Source organism: Gymnoscopelus braueri (genome assembly GCF_963280865.1).
Source record: "Gymnoscopelus braueri genome assembly, chromosome: 14".
NCBI lineage: Eukaryota > Metazoa > Chordata > Actinopteri > Myctophiformes > Myctophidae > Gymnoscopelus > Gymnoscopelus braueri.
In genome coordinates, this window is record NC_137619.1 from 23,279,249 (window position 1) to 23,297,805 (window position 18,557).

An 18,557-nucleotide genomic window follows, 5' to 3' on the forward strand; every position below is an offset into this window, starting at 1 on the left:
TGCTGCATGTCCCGGCAGATCTCAGTGTCCGACTTGGTGTGTGCGCGTACAGTATGAGTGTGCACAAGCACATGCACTGTATTCCTTCAGTGTACCACCAAGCTCTTACTTATCCTGACTATGGAAAATGTCTCCTGACTATGTGTGTGTGTGTGTGTGTGTGTGTGTGTGTGTGTGTGTGTGTGTGTGTGTGTGTGTGTGTGTGTGTGTGTGTGTGTGTGTGTGTGTGTGTGTGTGTGTGTGTGTTGATGTATGGACACAACATAAGACAATAGTGATGGGCTTCCAGGAACCTGACGTTTAAAAAGAAAAACCAGTCTGGTGCGTTTTTTGGAAAGCGTCATTTTTTCCACGTGTTAAGTTTCACTCATGATCCCAAGACACAAACCAAGGAAAAAAGCCTCAGACCTCTGACTCAGTAAACATTCAATGTAATCCAACAAATAGTGGATTGTTTTTCTACATATAATTTTTTTTCCTTCTTTATAAATTGTAATTACGTTGACATTTTTTCTTTTCCCCTTAATTTACTTCAGATGAAAGTGTGTGTGTGTGTGTGTCTGTTTTGGGCGGTGTGTGTGTGTGTGTGTGTGTGTGTGTGTGTGTGTGTGTGTGTGTGTGTGTGTGTGTGTGTGTGTGTGTGTGTGTGTGTGTGTCTCTTGGCCGGGGGGGCAGTTGCACTTTAACTCATGCTCTCATCCAGAGAAAAAAAAATAGGCGCAGTTGTTTTGACATCTATCGTCTTTGGTCAGTAAAATCCTCTATTTTAGTTTGAGTAGCCTACAGTGTAAAAATGGACACTATAATAGGTAGATATTTACGCTCTCAGACTGCTATTTTGAGGATGATAAACACACTCGACAGATAATTACCACAGTGTTTTCTCTGAGTTCCTATAGTGCCTATAGATTCCCAAGTATCATGAAATGAAACCGTCATCATCGGTGTGTCAGCAGTTGAATAATGACTGCCAAATCTCATCAAAGATACACATCAATAAATCAATATATATTATGTCCCTCTAGGGTTGGGCGATATGGACTTCACATATCTGCGATATATGCCACATACCTTGATATCGATATTGTGACTATATCAATTATCTTTTTCATTTTTCAAAATTAATGAAAAAGGTAGATTAGGCAGGAAGTATATATTTGGGGTAATCTGTCTCTAATCGTAGTTAAGCGTCCTTATTGAATATGTATTCCATACCAGAGCTGAGTCATCACTACCACATCCTCCATTTTGGATCTGAGATTGAATGGTAACGGTGGCCGGGTTGAGTCATCGATTGGTGCTAGTGTGGGTGTGTGTGTGTGGGTGTGTGGGTGTTTGCTTGCAAATGCGTGTGCATGCCTGTCTGTGCATGTTTACCATTTTGGGTCCGACCATGCTTCCCCTTTCAAACCCCATCTCTCTCGCTGTGCAGTCATAAGTGCTGTAATTTGGATGCTCTGTAATTTCACCATGGTGGTTTGGGGTTAAGTGGAGGTCCCCACTGCTATGAGTATTGGCCTACCAAATGGACACACACACACACACACACACACACACACACACACACACACACACACACACACACACACACACACACACACACACACACACACACACACACACACACACACACACACACACACACACACAAATGCACATTTACGCACACACATTCATGCTCACACACAAAACACCAGAAACTGTCCCCAACACTATTCAAATGGACGCTCTCTCTGTCTCTATCTCACACGTGCACAAACACACGCGCGCGCACACACATACACACACACACACACACACACACACACACACACACACACACACACACACACACACACACACACACACACACACACACACACACACACACACACACACACACACACACACACACACACACACACACACACACACAGGCGGACACATATGAACCAGATCATTGCTACAGTGTGCTTGGATGCCTCTATAAAGACTGGTCCGTTTAATTGCCTTCATAAACACAGTTTAGGAGTCCTGCCTGTGTCATTAGAATGGACTTTATGAGCTACATTACTGTCTGTGTGTGTGTGTGTGTGTGTGTGTGTGTGTGTGTGTGTGTGTGTGTGTGTGTGTGTGTGTGTGTGTGTGTGTGCGTGTGCGTGCGTGCGTGCGTGCGTGTGTGTGTGTGTTTGTCAAGTTTGTATGAGAGACAAAAAAAGTGAATATTTGCTCATGTGATGACTGTAATTGGTGAGAAATGAGGACACACACACACACACACACACACACACACACACACACACACACACACACACACACACACACACACACACACTCATTCAATAGAGGATTTAATGGTGAGGGAGTTGCAGATAGCACAGTGTAGCTCAGCAGGGGTTCAAATACAGAGACAGAAGGTATTGATATATCTGACACACACACACACACACACACACACACACACACACACACACACACACACACACACACACACACACACACACACACACACACACACACACACACACACACACACACACAGGGACAGACTTTATTGATATTTTCGCTCATCACAGATACTTCTGTAAAGTATGGCTGCCTAGCGGGACCTCGCACGCACGCACGCACGCACGCACGCACGCACGCACGCACGCACGCACGCACGCACGCACGCACGCACGCACGCACGCACGCACGCACGCACGCACGCACGCACAAACGTACAAACGCACACCATGCAATCAGACAGGCACAATAAGCGATTGCTATCTTTCGTAGCTTAATTGCGTTTGCAGCACTTTCTTCCATGACAACACAGTATCTTTATTGTCTGGCGTGACGGTGTTGAGCTGAAAAACGTGTAACATCCAGTCGGTGGGTCTGGAACTATTTTAAGTTTCCATCTTTCCTGCTATTTCTTCCTAGTATTAAAATGTTGTTGCTAAGCAGCATTAGCCAACGTTCTCCTTTACTTATTGGCTAGAAGCATGTTTTCTTTCCCTGGCAACAGTAGCCTATTGAACTTTCTGACAGGATGTCAGGATGTTAAATCCTATAGTCTGGTCTTCAGATTTCAATGGCTGAATGCATTAATCATGCTGTGTTTGTGAATAGACTATGCTACTTTCTATCATATTGTCAGCCAAGGATGAAAAAGAAAGAAAAGTAAAGTATCTTGCTTGGCTCTCTCTAGGAATTAGATTTTTTTTATTTGAGTCATTTGATAGGAGTCACTTTTTCTCATTAATAGGGTGACATTAAGCCATGAAGCTTCAACTTTTGAGATTGCTTGGAGCAATTTGATAGATGGAGAACTAGAAGGATTGCCTATTATAGAGACTGTTTAGTAGACAGACTAGCAAGTAGTGAGACTGGTTCATAGATGGACTGGCTACTATGTGACGGGCTAGTAGATAGACTGGCTAATATAGAGACTTACTTAGTTGGACTGGCTAGCAGAAGGATTGGCTAATGTAGAGACTTACTTAGTTGGACTGGCTAGTAGAAGGACTGGCTAGTTCTGAGATAAAAGAAAGAGATACATTTGATTTTTACATGGCTGTCACCTGTGAGACCAAATCTGCTCACTCATTTGTCCAACATTGAATTTGATAGTCTCTCCCATGTATTCCCAGGCTCTCTCTCTCTCTCTCTCTCTCTAAGGATAAGGATAATTCCTTTTAACAGGTCGTTCATGAAAGTCCTTGGGGTCTTGTTTCCAATGAGAACCTGTGAGCAATTAGGGGTTAAGAGTCTTGCTCAGGGACAAATTTCATTTCATCGACACATATGCTGGCCTGGCCTGGAATCGAACCTGGGGCAACCAGGGCCTCTGGCTCCCTAGGCGGGCTCACTAACCACTCAGCTATGGCCGCCCCTCTCTCTCTCTAATGTTAATGTAAAAGAAAGAAAATAAATCAACCTTTCAGCTGTGTTTTTACATTTTAACAATTTTCTCCAGTGCGCTTATCTGTAGCAACTAACAATGAGTGAGGTCTTTCACAGAGTGAGGTCACTGTCTTTTTTTGAAGGGCACGTCGCCTGTTGCAAAAGGAATTAAGCTGATGACCTTTTGGTTACGGTTCAGTTCTCTCTAAGCAGCGGGTCACTCTGTCATTCTTTTGGCTTGATAACGGTAAATTAACAGACTAAATGCTAATCTTGAAATATCCCTTTTAACCAAGTAGTTCCCAGGCACACAGGCTATACCGCTAGTTTAGTATTGTACCAAGGATTTAGTAGCATCTGAATTAGTACGTTAATTAGAAAGTTAGCGTAAAAGCAAGCAGTACTCTACTCTTCGAGAACGGAGATGGGAGCGAGTGATGTGAGCTAAAAGAGGCCTTGACCGAGGGGCTTGAGACACAGCCAGATGTAAATATTAAGCAACAGATTCCTGAAAGCCTAAGCCTGCTGATAGAATTCCCAAATTGCATTAGAGGACATTGTCCCTCTCTCCCTGCGTGCGCCGCTAATCCTGTTTCCACAATGTTCCATTACTTCAATTACTAGCATCTCACCATCAGGTGTACCCAAGCAAGGACACCCGCACAGAGAGAGGGAGAGAGAGAGAGAGGGTAGGGGAGGAGCAGTGGTGTAAAGTAACTAAGTACATGTACTCAAGTACTGTACTTAAGTACAATTTTGAGGTATTTTTACTTTACTGGAGTATTTAAAAATTTTCAGTACTTTTACTTCTACTCCACTACATCTCAAGAGGCAAATATTGTACTTTTACTCCACTGCAATTATTTGAAAACTTTACTAGTTACTTTGTAGATTTTGATTATCATTACAAAACCACTTCAGCCCTATATGCATTTCGGCCATTTGAAAATAGCCGATCTACAAGCTCACAATGCGTCGCGCTGCGACGCATTGTGAGCTTGTAGATCTGCTATTTTCAAAAGATTTGTATGCATTTTATACATTTGAAAACGTATTCTTGGTGATTCTGCATAATGAGTACTTTCTACTTTTGGTACTTTAAGTACATTTCGATACCAATACTTTTGTAGTTTTACTCAAGTGCATTTTGAATTCCGGATTTTTACTTCTACTTACTTCTACTTACTTACTTACTTCTACATTGCAGTATTGATACTTTTACTTAAGTAAAAATATTTAGTACTTTTTTCCACCACTGGGGAGGAGGTGGAGGATGGAGGTAGAATGTTGTAGGGAGATGTGAAGAGTAAAGGAGAGTAGGCTACCGTGTAGAGATTCATTGATAGTAGCACGCACATATGCACGCACGCCTTGTGAAATGTGAGCCTATCTCTGCCAGTGTCTTTGTTTCCCATCTGACACCATACAAGTGTCCAGGCAATGCCCTTGACTTAATAGGGCTTAATACCTGTGTTTGTCACTGGAACACATAGGCCTACTATTGACTGTGTGTGTGTGTGTGTTTGTTTGCTTGTTCGTGTGTGTGTGTGTGTGTGTGTGTGTGTGTGTGTGTGTGTGTGTGTGTGTGTGTGTGTGTGTGTGTGTGTGTGTGTGTGTGTGTGTGTGTGTGTGTGTGTGTGTGTGATTTTGTGTATGATTTTGACATTTACCTCTAAGAACAGATTACTGTTCTTTACCTCCCTTCTACCCTCTCTCCCCCCTCTCTCTGTCTCTCAATTAATTTGAATTCAAATTTGCTTTATTGGCATGGCAACAAACATATGTTGCCAAAGCAACAGTACTTCAGTATGAGATCAATATTCTCACGTTAAAATCACCTCCCACTGTGTGTGTGTGTGTGTGTGTGTGTGTGTGTGTGTGTGTGTGTGTATGTATGATGAAAATGACAATACCAACAGTAATAAAACACAAAGTAATACAATATGATAATGAAGCAAACAAGGTTCTGGATTTACAGGCAGTGTGACATGGAGGAAGTATTGTCTGTCAGATTTTCTCTTCCTGAGTCTTGGTATTTGGGATGGATTTCTCTAAGACCTTGGTATTTGGAGCTCCGAAGTAATAAATGTTCATCTTCTGCCTCTTCAGCCACAGTGTTTACGCAGCCTCTCTGCCATGTTGTTCTGTGGTGTCTCATCTCTATACAGTAGCAATATTGTGGCCATTCATACTACATTGCTAATGTTTTTTCCTTTGTTTTTAATTGTTTGGTATTGACATGGTATTTTGCCAATTCAATATCTCTATTAAGAATTTGGTAGCACTGGAGTTGCTATCTCCGCCAGGCTGGAGCAGCCAGGGGTGGGGATAGTTTTTTCTTCTTTGTCCATCCGTGTGTCCTGTCGTACAAACGCTAGTGCTTCCTCGTGTCCTGATGGCTGCACCCTGCATCTGTTATCCTGAGATCTGGATTTGTTTTAGATTAGTTTTTTTCTTTCTGAAAGATCATTACTTTGGTGTTCTCTCTCTCTCTCTCTCTCTCTCTCTCTCTCTCTCTCTCTCTCTCTCTCTCTCTCTCTCTCTCTCTCTCTCTCTACCCCCCCACACATTCACACAACATTAAATAGCTTCTGTCAAATCATATATTTGTTATCTACACCTGAGCGAGAACAGGTATTGTTTCTCCATGCCTCTTCTGTCATCTCACTTTCTCTTTGAGATTCTTTCTATATTTCTCTGCCTCTGTCTAACGGAAGAAGATGTTAATTCAATGGGAATGGATCACAGAGGCAGAGTATGGAACTGGCTGTAGAAGACATTTCTCTCATAGCCTTAAATTCATTTCATAAATTTTCTTTTTTTAACAGGATTCATATATGAATCCTTAAACCACACAGACCCTAGTCTCTCTCTCTGTCATAATAGGCAAATATTCGGCGAAAATAGCTAATCTACAAGCTCACAACACATTGTGTTGCTATGTGGTTAATCTTTACAGAGAAATCCTTCTTGGATTAAGTCTTACATCTTATTTTACCTTATCTTATCTTATCTTAGTTGTTTGTTTTACAAAGGCCTACAGGAGAGAGGGTGTCCTAATAATGCAAATGATATTCACAGGTTGGACTCGATGCAGGTGGCCACAATTAGCGGTAATTTGTGCCGATTTTAATGATCCATAATTTAGCAGCTACCGTTGCCCTTTCCAAACTGTTGGTCGAGAGGGATGCGCGTGCGTGCGTGCGTGCGTGCGTGCGTGTGGGTGTGGGTGTGGGGGGGGGGGGGGAGAGAGAGAGAGAGAGAGAGAGAGAGAGAGAGAGAGAGAGAGAGAGAGAGAGAGAGAGAGAGAGAGAGAGAGAGAGAGAGAGAGAGAGAGAGAGAGAGAGAGAGAGAGATTAAGCTAGGGGGAGAGAAAGGGAATATGTGTGTGGGAGAGAGAACCACAGGAGTGAAAACAGAGGGATGGAGCAGGAGAGGGAGAGAGTCATCATCAGAGTGGTTTAAGGAGAATGAGGAAAACAAAGACGCATGCACGCACACACACACACACACACACACACACACACACACACACACACACACACACACACACACACACACACACACACACACACACACACACACACACACACACACACACACACACACACACACAGTGTTGTCCAGACTTCCAGGGTTCTGTGAGACACAAAGGAATATTCAGATTGTCCATAGAGGGAGGGAGGAGGCTCTGTCTGTCTGTCTGTCTGTCTGTCTGTCTGTCTGTCTGTCTGTCTGTCTGTCTGTCTGTCTGTCTGTCTGTCCGTCCGTCCAGCCATTGGTCCACTAACAGGATTTTATCCCCTTAACCAGAACTCTCACATGTCTGTCTGAAGGTTTGTGTATAAATGTGTGTTGTCTTTCTGCCTCTTCCGCTCTCTTGTGTCTATCGCTCTCCTACCCCCCAGACCCCCCCCCCCTCTCTCTATCTCTCTCTCTGTCATGTACACAGTCAGTTTTCTCCTGCACGTATTAGTTGAGGTGGTTGTTGTTTTGACCTCTCTGCCTGCGTCTCTCGTGCTATTAAGGATAAATTGCAGAGCGCAGATGGAAAAACCCTCCGTCTAAACCATGACACCCTTTTAGCCCTGGACGCTAATTTGTCAGGCTCATACTGCCAGTCATTAGCAGCTGATATATCCCAATTGTGTGCGCGCGAGTGAGTGTGTGTGTGTGTGTGCGTATGCATTATCAACTCACCTAACCTGTTTACGCTAAAAAAATATGATACATTGGATTGTACCTGTAAAATTTGCTTCAGTAGATTGACCCAACAAAGGCATCTATTTGATTTATATTTCTGCTAGGACAACATTTATAACTTTGTATTTATTACCACTGCTGCTGTATACCAATAAATAACTGTACTAGTACCTGGCTTTAACTACTTTCAACCTGAATAATTTCTTTTTAAATAGCAAAAATAGAAGATCTTCAAGCTCACAACACGTTGCATCGGGATGCGTTGTGAGCCATTGTTGTTTTTTGACATACTAAGTATATACATAACACATCGATACATTCACAAATACCAACCCACCAACCAGCATGTATTTTTGAGTAGTTAGTGTACTGTATTTGTTTCACAATAAAACAAGGAAGCGGACATACACGATTTAATACCAGCCTAGAGAAAGATAATTGCTTTGTAGGTAATGTGATTATTTTTAATAACCACATTTGAATGCTGCTGCAATATTTGTTGGTAATTAGAATTAGAATTAGATTCTGCCAGAGTCTCTACAATGTACCTTGTAGGCATTTAGCAGACATATTCAACAACTCACATAATACACCTATTACTTTTATGTCCTTGGCTGACAATATGATAAAAACGTAGGATATTCTATATTTGTTATATTTCCAAGCATTATGCATTCATTATGCATTCATTGTGTGTGTGTGTGTGTGTGTGTGTGTGTGTGTGTGTGTGTGTGTGTGTGTGTGTGTGTGTGTGTGTGTGTGTGTGTGTGTGTGTGTGTGTGTGTGTGTGTGTGTGTGTGTGTGTGTGTGTGTCTGTGTGTCTGCATTTGCATGTATTTTTGTGTGTGTGTGTGTGTGTGTGTGTGTGTGTGTGTGTGTGTGTGTGTGTGTGTGTGTGTGTGTGTGTGTGTGTGTGAACTTGTAGATCTGCTATTTTCCCTATTTCAAACATTTCTTTGAAATAATAATAAAAAAGGAACGGTTTTGGACACACAAGGTTTCCGCCCGACAACAAGGATATTGCGGTGCATTTCACAGAGAGGCTCTCGGTCAGTGCTATAGTATCGGTGGCGTCAGGGGTCATTTGTTATCTAATCTCGTAAATGAGTTGATGGCTGGGCGTCCGGGCCCCTATAATGAGATTACACATGCATTGTGGGGTGGCAGTACAGGTCATCGTCAGCGGGCCATTTAAAAGCAGTTATTGTTTTAAATGTCCCTCTCTCGCTGTGGCAAGGCGGGCTCTTTGCATATCGCTGCTGAGAGAAAGGCTATGAGCACAGCTAGAGAAAGGCCTTTTTTTGCTGTGCCTGTGTGTGTGACTCTTGAATACTCGGGTCTTTTCACAGTGGTTGTCACATTACGTAATTGGAGCCTGAAATGTTGCTTTTTCCCCTTTTTACTTTGACTGGCATGCCATGTCTAAATTAAGTGTGTGTGTGAGTGTGAGTGTGAGTGTGAGTGTGTGTGAGTGTGAGTGTGAGTGTGAGTGTGAGTGTGAGTGTGAGTGTGAGTGTGTGTGTGTGTGTGTGTGTGTGTGTGTGTGTGTGTGTGTGTGTGTGTGTGAATAGGGGTGGGGTTGTGGTTGTGATGGCACGGCACACATGCATTATGAGGATTTTTTGCACATTAGCGCAGATAAGTGTAAAGTGCAGCAGATACGACTTAGACCTGGGGTGGGCAACTTTGGTGATAGAGAGAGCCACTAAATTTCCACGCTCACTACAGGGGTGCGTGCCTGCACTCTCACCGGTAGTATACTGTGAACCCCATCACTGAAATAACCATAATAGTCACAAATGTAGTAATAAAGGGATTATAACAATTATTATTCAATGTAACATTTGTATTTAATTTCAAATGCATTTAATAATACTTATGTTGACTTTATGAACTTAAATACAAATACATTGGACGTACAAAAAACAAGACGTTGCAATACGTTCCGAGCTTGTAGAAAGGCAAATTATTTTGTGAAACGTTTGCCAGTTTTTGCCAAATATTTGCTTATTAAGAATGTGTTTTTCATGATTACACACAAAGCCAGCAAACAGGGAGAAAACTTGCGAAAACTGCGAAATCCCTAAAGTTTGTCAAAAATGGCCAAACATTCACCAGCCCCTGATATCTATTCATTGAGGTTATACCTTGAGAAAAATAAAATGTTGAAGCCATACACAAGTGTCTGGTCTGTGTCTGTTTTCGCTTTATTAATAGCTTCTGTGCAAACAGAAGTGGATTATATTCTGTTACTGTGTAATTATATCGTAATTACAGATATGAGTGCACTGTAATTTCAAAGTTGAAAGGATCCGTCCCTGTTGTCTGTGTGTTTGTCAAGGAGCCTCTATTTTGGTTCATATCGGTGGGAAGTGGGAAGCTAGTCCACTGGGACAGCTATCTCTCTTTGTTTCTCATGCTGACAATGGAGTACACGCGCACACACACACACACACACACACACACACACACACACACACACACACACACACACACACACACACACACACACACACACACACACACACACACACACACACACACACACACACTCTCTAAAGTCTAAAGGATGGAATCACGTCCCTAAGGAGTCTGGGCAAAAGTGTGATCCAGACAAATGCATAACGTTTGTACATACACACATACTCAAACACCCGCACAACCATACCCACTCTCAAACAGCATACTCCATGATCATGGACACTAGCACACATGCATTTCCCATGCACACACACATAATTCACACTGATGTGGATGCAAGCACTGGCATGCACACACATGCACACACACTATGGCTACATTTGGGCCGTGACCTCAATAAGAAATGCTTTTGTATTTGTGGTGCCCTCAGCAACGTGAGCCGACCTCACTTGAAAGATAACAGTGAGGCTTAAGGATCAAATAAAATACATCTTAGATAAACTCTATCGCACCCCATGGCAGTCAGACAATATGGTTTTATTTTGTGTGCAATGAATGTGTTATTGCGGTTCAGAAGATTTGTATTCTGACATTAGTTCATTTGAATACCTGTGGAATGGAAGACTGTGAAATAAACATTGCAATGTTCACATAGATGAAGCTGGGTGAGGAGAGGGGTGAAGCTAATTTGAATTATATGCTACAGAATATATGCATTTCTGTTATTTTTGTTTTAAATGATATGTTTCTCAGACGCACCATTTTTCAGTTTCTCGACAGTTTTTCTAATCCGTTTGTCCTTTCTCTCCTTCCCTGGTACAGGTAAGGAGGAGCCGACCACCTACACCTGCACTACCTGCAAGCACGCATATGGCAGTGCCTGGTTCCTGCTGCAACACGCCCAGAACACCCACGGCTTTCGCATCTACCTGGAGAGTGAGCATGGCAGCCCCCTGACACCACGTATGGGCCGACCCTCGTCCCTGGGCGGGGGAGCGGACTGTCCCTCGCAGCCGCCCCTCCACGGCCTCCACCTGCCCCCGGACGCCAGCCCCTTCAACCTCCTCCGCATGCCCGGCTCGGGCTCCGGTGGGAGGGACACCTCGGGGGTTGGCGGAGCCATCATGGGAGGGGGAATTGGGAGTGGCATCGGCGGGGGGCACCATCAACGGTTCCCCCCGACGCCGCCTCTCTTCAGCCCCCCGCCACGGAACCACCTGGACCCCCACCACCTGAGCCCTGAGGAGCTGGGGCTGGCAGCCCACCACCCGAGTGCCTTTGACAGGGTGCTGCGCCTCAACCCTACCCTGGCACTGGACCCTCCTCCGGCCATGGACTTCTCGCGGAGACTGAGGGAGCTGGCGGGCAACAACTCAGTGTCCACTCCCCCGCTGTCCCCTAGCCGGCCCAGCCCCATGCAGCGACTCCTCCAGCCCTTCCAGAGGGAAGCAGGGGGGGGAGCACCGGGCAGCGGAGGTGTGACAGGGGGCGGTAAGCTCCCTTTTCTCTCCACCCCACCTCCTCCACCTCTCCCAGGCTCCATGCAGTCCCCATCTGGTTCCCAGACCACGCCCACGACCCCTCTCCCCTCCGCAGGCGCCCCTCCAACCTCCAACAACCCCATGAAGAGCAAATCTTGTGAGTTTTGTGGCAAGACCTTCAAGTTCCAGAGTAATCTCATTGTCCACCGACGCAGCCACACTGGCGAGAAGCCCTACAAGTGTCACCTTTGCGACCACGCATGTACGCAGGCCAGTAAGCTCAAGCGCCACATGAAGACGCACATGCACAAGTCGTCCTCTCCCAGTGCCGGCAAGTCAGAAGACGGACTTTCCACGGCTTCCTCGCCTGAACCTGGCACCAGCGAACACCTGGGCAGCGCCAGTAATGCCCTCAAGTCTGTGGTGGCCAAGCTGAAGAGCGAGAACAACCGCATGCTCCGTGAGAACGGAGAGGAGGAGGAAGAGGAGGAAGAGGAGGAGGAGGAAGAGGAAGAGGAGGAAGAAGAGGAGGAGGAAGAGGAGGGTGAAGAGGAGGAGGAGCCAAACAGGGAGAGAGGAAGCAGGCGGAATAACAACAGCTACCATTTTGGCCTAAGCCTCGAAGCGACACACCACCATGAGAACAACGGCGGCATCGGAGGTCGCCTGGGGGGAGGGGTCATCGATGAGGGTTCAATCCCACGCTCTCTGCCTGAGGTGGTGCAGGGGATGGGTCTCGCCGCCAGCATGCAGCACTTCTCCGAGGCTCTCAGTGCGCACAAGCGCAATGCCATGGCGCAGGAGAACCACCTGCATCACCACGTCAACCGAGACCATCACCGCAGCCGTGAGATGTGCGATGAGAACTCTGTGCTGGAGTCGGAGCGCGGCGAGGTGATCGGCATCAATGGCCGGGGGGCGTCCCCCAATGAAACCGCCTCCGTGGGCCTCTCTAAGAAACTGCTCTTGGGCAGCCCTGGTCCCCTTAGTCCCTTCTCTAAGCGTATCAAGCTGGAGAAGGAATTTGACCTGCCCACCCCAACCATCCCTAACACAGAAAACGTCTACTCCCAGTGGCTGGCTGGCTATGCCGCGTCACGACAACTCAAGGACCCTTTTTTGAACTTTGGGGATTCCAGACAATCGCCCTTCGCCTCGTCATCCGAGCACTCTTCGGAGAACGGCAGCCTGCGCTTCACCACGCCTCCTGGGGAGGTGGACGACGGGATATCAGGCCGCAGCGGCACAGGGAGCGGGGGCAGCACGCCGCACCTGGGGGCTCCCTTGCGGCCAGGCTCCAAGGAGAGCCGCAGGAGTGACACGTGTGAGTACTGCGGCAAGATATTCAAGAACTGCAGCAACCTGACGGTGCACCGGCGCAGTCACACGGGTGAGCGGCCCTACAAGTGCGAACTGTGCAACTACGCCTGCGCCCAGAGCTCCAAGCTCACGCGCCACATGAAGACCCATGGCCAGGTGGGCAAGGACGTGTACAAGTGCGAAATTTGTAAGATGCCCTTCAGCGTCTACAGCACCTTGGAGAAACACATGAAAAAATGGCACAGTGACAGGCCCCTGAGTACCGAAATTAAGTCGGAGTAGTGGGCTGAAACGGTGAACACCACCTGAACTATGTCCGCCATCAATCCCGCCCCCTCCACAACTCCCCCGACACCAGTCCCTTGTAGATTTTGCCCCAGTTCCCCCCCAACACACCTCTTTCGCCTGTCTGGTGGAAGCTTAACCACATGAACCCTAGTGTCCCTATTCTGGGGCGAACATTCAGCGAAAATAGCCAATGTACAAGCTCACAATGCGTCGTGAAGCGAGATATTGTGAGTTTGTAGATCGGCCATTTTCTGCAAAGATATTTGGTGTAGAGGGAAAATGGCAGGGGGCCAAATATAGACCCCTGGGGGACTCCGGTCAACTAAGTATATAGGGTTTAAGTGGTTAAGACCATGTGCTCTGCACCAGCACACCCCGTCTCCATTACCCGTTGAATGCATGATCTGTATCGGGGCAATACTATTGCATTGACGCAAAACTTCGAGCCTTTCTCTTGTGCAATAATTTACATGTTGTGTACTTTTTTTTTGTTTAGTTTTTCTGGGGTTTTTCCTTTTTTCCATTTTTAAGAAATTTAGACAGCATGCATAGTACGTTTTTTGCTAATCAAGAAGAAAAAAAATAATGAAAAGAACTTGTCCCTGGTTGGTTAGTTGTTGAGTAAATGTGTTGCTGTTCTCTCGTTCTGTTTTCTTCCTTTTTATTATTCAAAAAGAGAAAAAGACAAGAATGCTACGACCATGCTGCATACATTCTGTAACACATATCATGTACAGTTTTGTGTTGTAACATGGGAGAAAAAAAAACAACAGTCTTGACCCTATTTTGGACAACCCTGGAAAACACACTTAAATCCTGATCTTTCTGAAAGACGCCATTTCCACACGGGGGGTTAAAGAAAAGGAATGATGAGAGTTCACAAATTGGCTTGATCTACAAACCTAAAGTGGCGACAGCCTCCAAATTTCTTTCAAAAAGACGCGGATGGGCTAAGAATTAAATTTGTACTATCAAATGGTGAAACAAATTTTAAAAAAGAGTGCCTTTTGATATCTCAAGACTGCATTGGCCATAATCTTGTCTGCTATAAAGTTGGGAGGGGGTGGGGTGTTCTTGTAAAGTATTGCTGGAGATCGAGAGTAAGTCACCCAGGAAAGGTTCTTGCATCAAGCACCTGACCGCTGTACTGGACTGTGACAAGTAACCACTTTAACCCTGACGTCCCTATTTTGGGCATGTCATTATAGGCAGCATTTTAGAAAAATTCTGAAAGGTTTTTGATTTTTTTTAAAAATAGGGCATAAGTGGTTAACAGGAACCAAGGAGAGATCAGAACATTCTAGTTAATCATCATTTAACTACCTATTACCTGTTCAATAGTATCTTTGATATGTGGATTTCATGGCAAAGCATGGTACAAGCAGTATTGTGTATATCTGAATTATTTAGTAGTTTTGTTTCTGGTTCGGGAGGTACTTTGAAAGTGAAAAGGTACTCTTGTACACAGTGTACGTACAATCCTGCAATCCTGATCTCGAGGGACTCGGGCGCGTGGCCGGAGAAGTGTCACGTAGCTGCGTTAGCACAAAACTTTGACGCTGCTTGGATATGTCAGTGTGCGGAACAATGCATAAAGTAATATATGAGCTCCAATCAAGGCTGATTATATTATATTAGAGGGCATTGAGATGACTACAAGCTAGACAGACAGAAGCTACACAGAACTGGAAACTAGGTCTTACTTGAGGCTATTTTACACTTTGTTGCATGACCGACAGTTGTTACAATGGTCATGCGTTGAAGTATAAACTAGCCTTTAGTTAGTTAGCTGGGGGGATCCGAGGCAATATTTTTTTTTCTTTTTACATTTCACAATATCAAATATCAAAACAGGGTGATTAATTATGTATTGCAGTGAAAGAAAGAAAGAAAGAAAGAAAGAAAGAAAGAAAGAAAGAAAGAAAGATTAATCAAAATGCAGCAGAAATGCAGTTTAATCCATGACTCTTGAGAAGAGGTCGATTTAACGGTATGCATAGGCTAATGCAAGGCACACTCTCTTCTTTGCTATTGCTTTTCAACCCCAAAATGAGAGCTATTTTTCCTTGTTGAGTTGCAGACACTCAGCCGAGTAATTTCTACTAGCACTTATCACTCTGCCTAAGAGTACTGACTGACATCTCTCTTACATGCTCTTACATTGATGCTATGTTGGTACTTAGGTCGAGTCTAAAAGCCTGTCAGATTGTAATTTTAAAGACATCAAGTGCACTGTTTCAATTTTCCCAGTTTACAGGTTTACGCAGAAGGGGAAAGCAAAAGCCGTTGTTGAATTATGCTGTCAATGGGGTTCATTGTGTTCAGAGCAGGAATGATTAGACAGATAATCTGTTGTCTGCCACTCCAGCTTCCTCACCCATAATGACCCCATATATCCATGCCATTTCACCCTTGACCCTTAGTTGTTGAGTCCAGGAAAACCCAGTGATGTACTCAAAGTGCTTAACTGAGCAACAACAAGAAAAAAAGGAAAATGTGTTAATTACCCCCGTTAGCTTGCAAGGTCTATAGGTTAAAATGCAACTCAACACCAGACCATTTTTGTGAGTTATCTGCCCCATAAAGGTTAAGAATTATAGAAGGCTAAAACATGTTTAGCTGTGATGTAGCCTACAGCTGTAGCTAATACAATTATGAGTGGGTGTGTTGTGCCAATGTGCAACCAGTGGCAATAGTAATGTCAATATTTGCTCATTGGAACACCTACATCTAACACACCCATTATAATTGTATTAAATATAATGCAATGCAATGCTTACATCACAGTGTGCCAAGGTCAGCATACTATGGCATAACCCTTCTACAGTTTTGAACCTACAGAGGGCAACACACAAATAAATATTGGCCAGATGTTAAGTTGCACTTCAAATGTTGTGGAGGACCAACATTCCCGCTTAATGCTTAAAATAATTTTGGCCGCCACAGAATGGGTTCTATCAGCAAACATCCACTTCATTGTCAAGAGCTGCATTGATGTCATTTTTGTCCAAACCTCAGTAATCTATAGACCTTGTCAGCTAGGTTCCAACTGTTCAAAACTCCCTGCTTTCACTGCACTGATTTTGTTTTCTGTTTGTGTTTGCTTATTGGCTTTTTTGTACAAATCTTTTAGAAATAACACTTCACTATCTGGGGAAGCTAATTTACTTATTTTTCTTCTCTATGTCTTGGTGGTGTTCAAGACGTGCGTCCTACATACAATATAGACAATTGTGAAGAACGGAACAACAAAATGAATTACTATTTTACTTTGCCTTGGCTCTTCAGGTTGAAATCCAATTAGCATTGGGGTGGGAAATGGACTAAGATTCTATATGAGTATATAATAAAGACGTTAAACTATAGGAAAAAATGCACACTCATGTCGATCAATTCCTATGCTTAAACACATTTATGGTCTACTTTTTTCTGTATTTCTAGAATTGTATTTGAATTCAATGTTCACTTAGAATAGGCACTATAATAGTATTTATATTGAGGCTCGTATTTTTAACTGTCGCTCGTTCTCTCTCTGAAAGGTATTTATCGTACCTTTTCTTTGGTAGTGGAAAAAAACAAGAAAAAAAATATTCCCAAGCTGCCACGGTATATTTTTTTAATTTGGCAGGATAATATAGTGCGAATTATTTGTATGTTTAAAGAAATAAAAGCTTAAAAAAAGACAAAAAACAAAACAAAAGAAGCAGCTAGAAAGCGGCGCCGCGGTAAACCCGGTGCCGGGGGAGGCCATAAGATGGCCACCTGCGCTGTTTTTTGTTTCTGTGTCCATGGAGGTAGTTGTACATATCTTATTTGCTTTTCTTTTTTGTTTTTCGGGGTTCGGACCTCCTCGCCCCCCCCCCCCCCCCCCCCCCCACCTTCCTCCTCACACCCCCCAGCTGCCATTCTTGTATGCAGTAGCTACCGCAAGCTGACGTCAGCCTATTCTGTTGTGTGCTTCTGTCTGTCTGTCTCTCTCTTTCTTTCTCTCTTTCTCTCATCTCTCCCACCTGACTACATTCCAACATCTCAACGAGAAGAGAGAAAATAGATTAAACAAACAAAACCGAGAAAAAAAAAAACACGTCAATTTACTTCATATGCAGTACGCGGATTACCACAAAACGAAAAGAGTTGAAATATTACGGCAAAAAGATGAATGAAAAAAAAAAAAAAAAAAAAGAAATCAATGTTTTTGCAGTTTGTTTTGTTTTCATTGCCAAATACTAAATGGTGCTTTATATTTAGATTCGGTATAACTTTCATATGCAAAGCATATTTAAAAGACAAGAGAAGAAGAAAATGAGCCCCCGGGGGATGTGGGGAAGCCTGCTTGAGTTTGAGACTTTTTTGTAAATGGCAATGCGGAATATTTTGTTATCAGCCTTTTGTATTCCTGTTCTGAAAGCTGTTTGTTGTAACTTGAACTTGAACATTATCTTTTACAATGGGAGTTACTATTTATTATTACCTGTATGCTCTGTTCTAAACAGAGACATGGAATGGATCATTATTATTATTTTGGGTTTCTTTGTTATATGATTTTTCTTTTTTTTATGGTGGCCGAAGGTCATTGGACAAAACTTAGCTCCTCTGTTGTAATATTTGGGGTCTTCTGGGGTCTCTGTTCAGATGTATTGGGAAAACCACTGTCTGTGTTTTTTCTGGCAGATGTCTGCATAATCCTGTTCACACACCCATTTTGTCCCTTTATCGAAAAACAATTAATAAAAAAAAGGAAAGAAAGTATAACTACTGTTGTGTATCTTGTGTTTGGTGAGGTGCATTTTTGTGACATACAGTTAGAAGTGTGTGTGTGTGTGTGTGTGTGTGTGTGTGTGTGTGTGTGTGTGTGTGTGTGTGTGTGTGTGTGTGTGTGTGTGTGTGTGTGTGTGTGTGTGTGTGTGTGTGTGTGTGTGTGTGTGTGTGTGTGTGTCCTCTTGCACTTCTATTTCCGTACAGGAAAAGTGAGGACAT

General features: G+C 43.9%; 1 protein-coding gene across 1 annotated transcript in view; it reads left to right on the forward strand.

Annotated features, from left to right (window-relative positions):
- Positions 1 to 18,326, forward strand: part of LOC308100965 (B-cell lymphoma/leukemia 11A-like) — a 66,081-nt gene extending 47,755 nt beyond the window's left edge. Inside the window, 1 exon segment of the mRNA XM_080450184.1 lies at positions 11,314 to 18,326. Coding sequence (XP_080306310.1) covers positions 11,314 to 13,574 — 2,261 coding nt within the window. The 3' untranslated portion in view covers positions 13,575 to 18,326.
- The last annotated feature ends 231 nt before the right edge of the window (positions 18,327 to 18,557 follow it).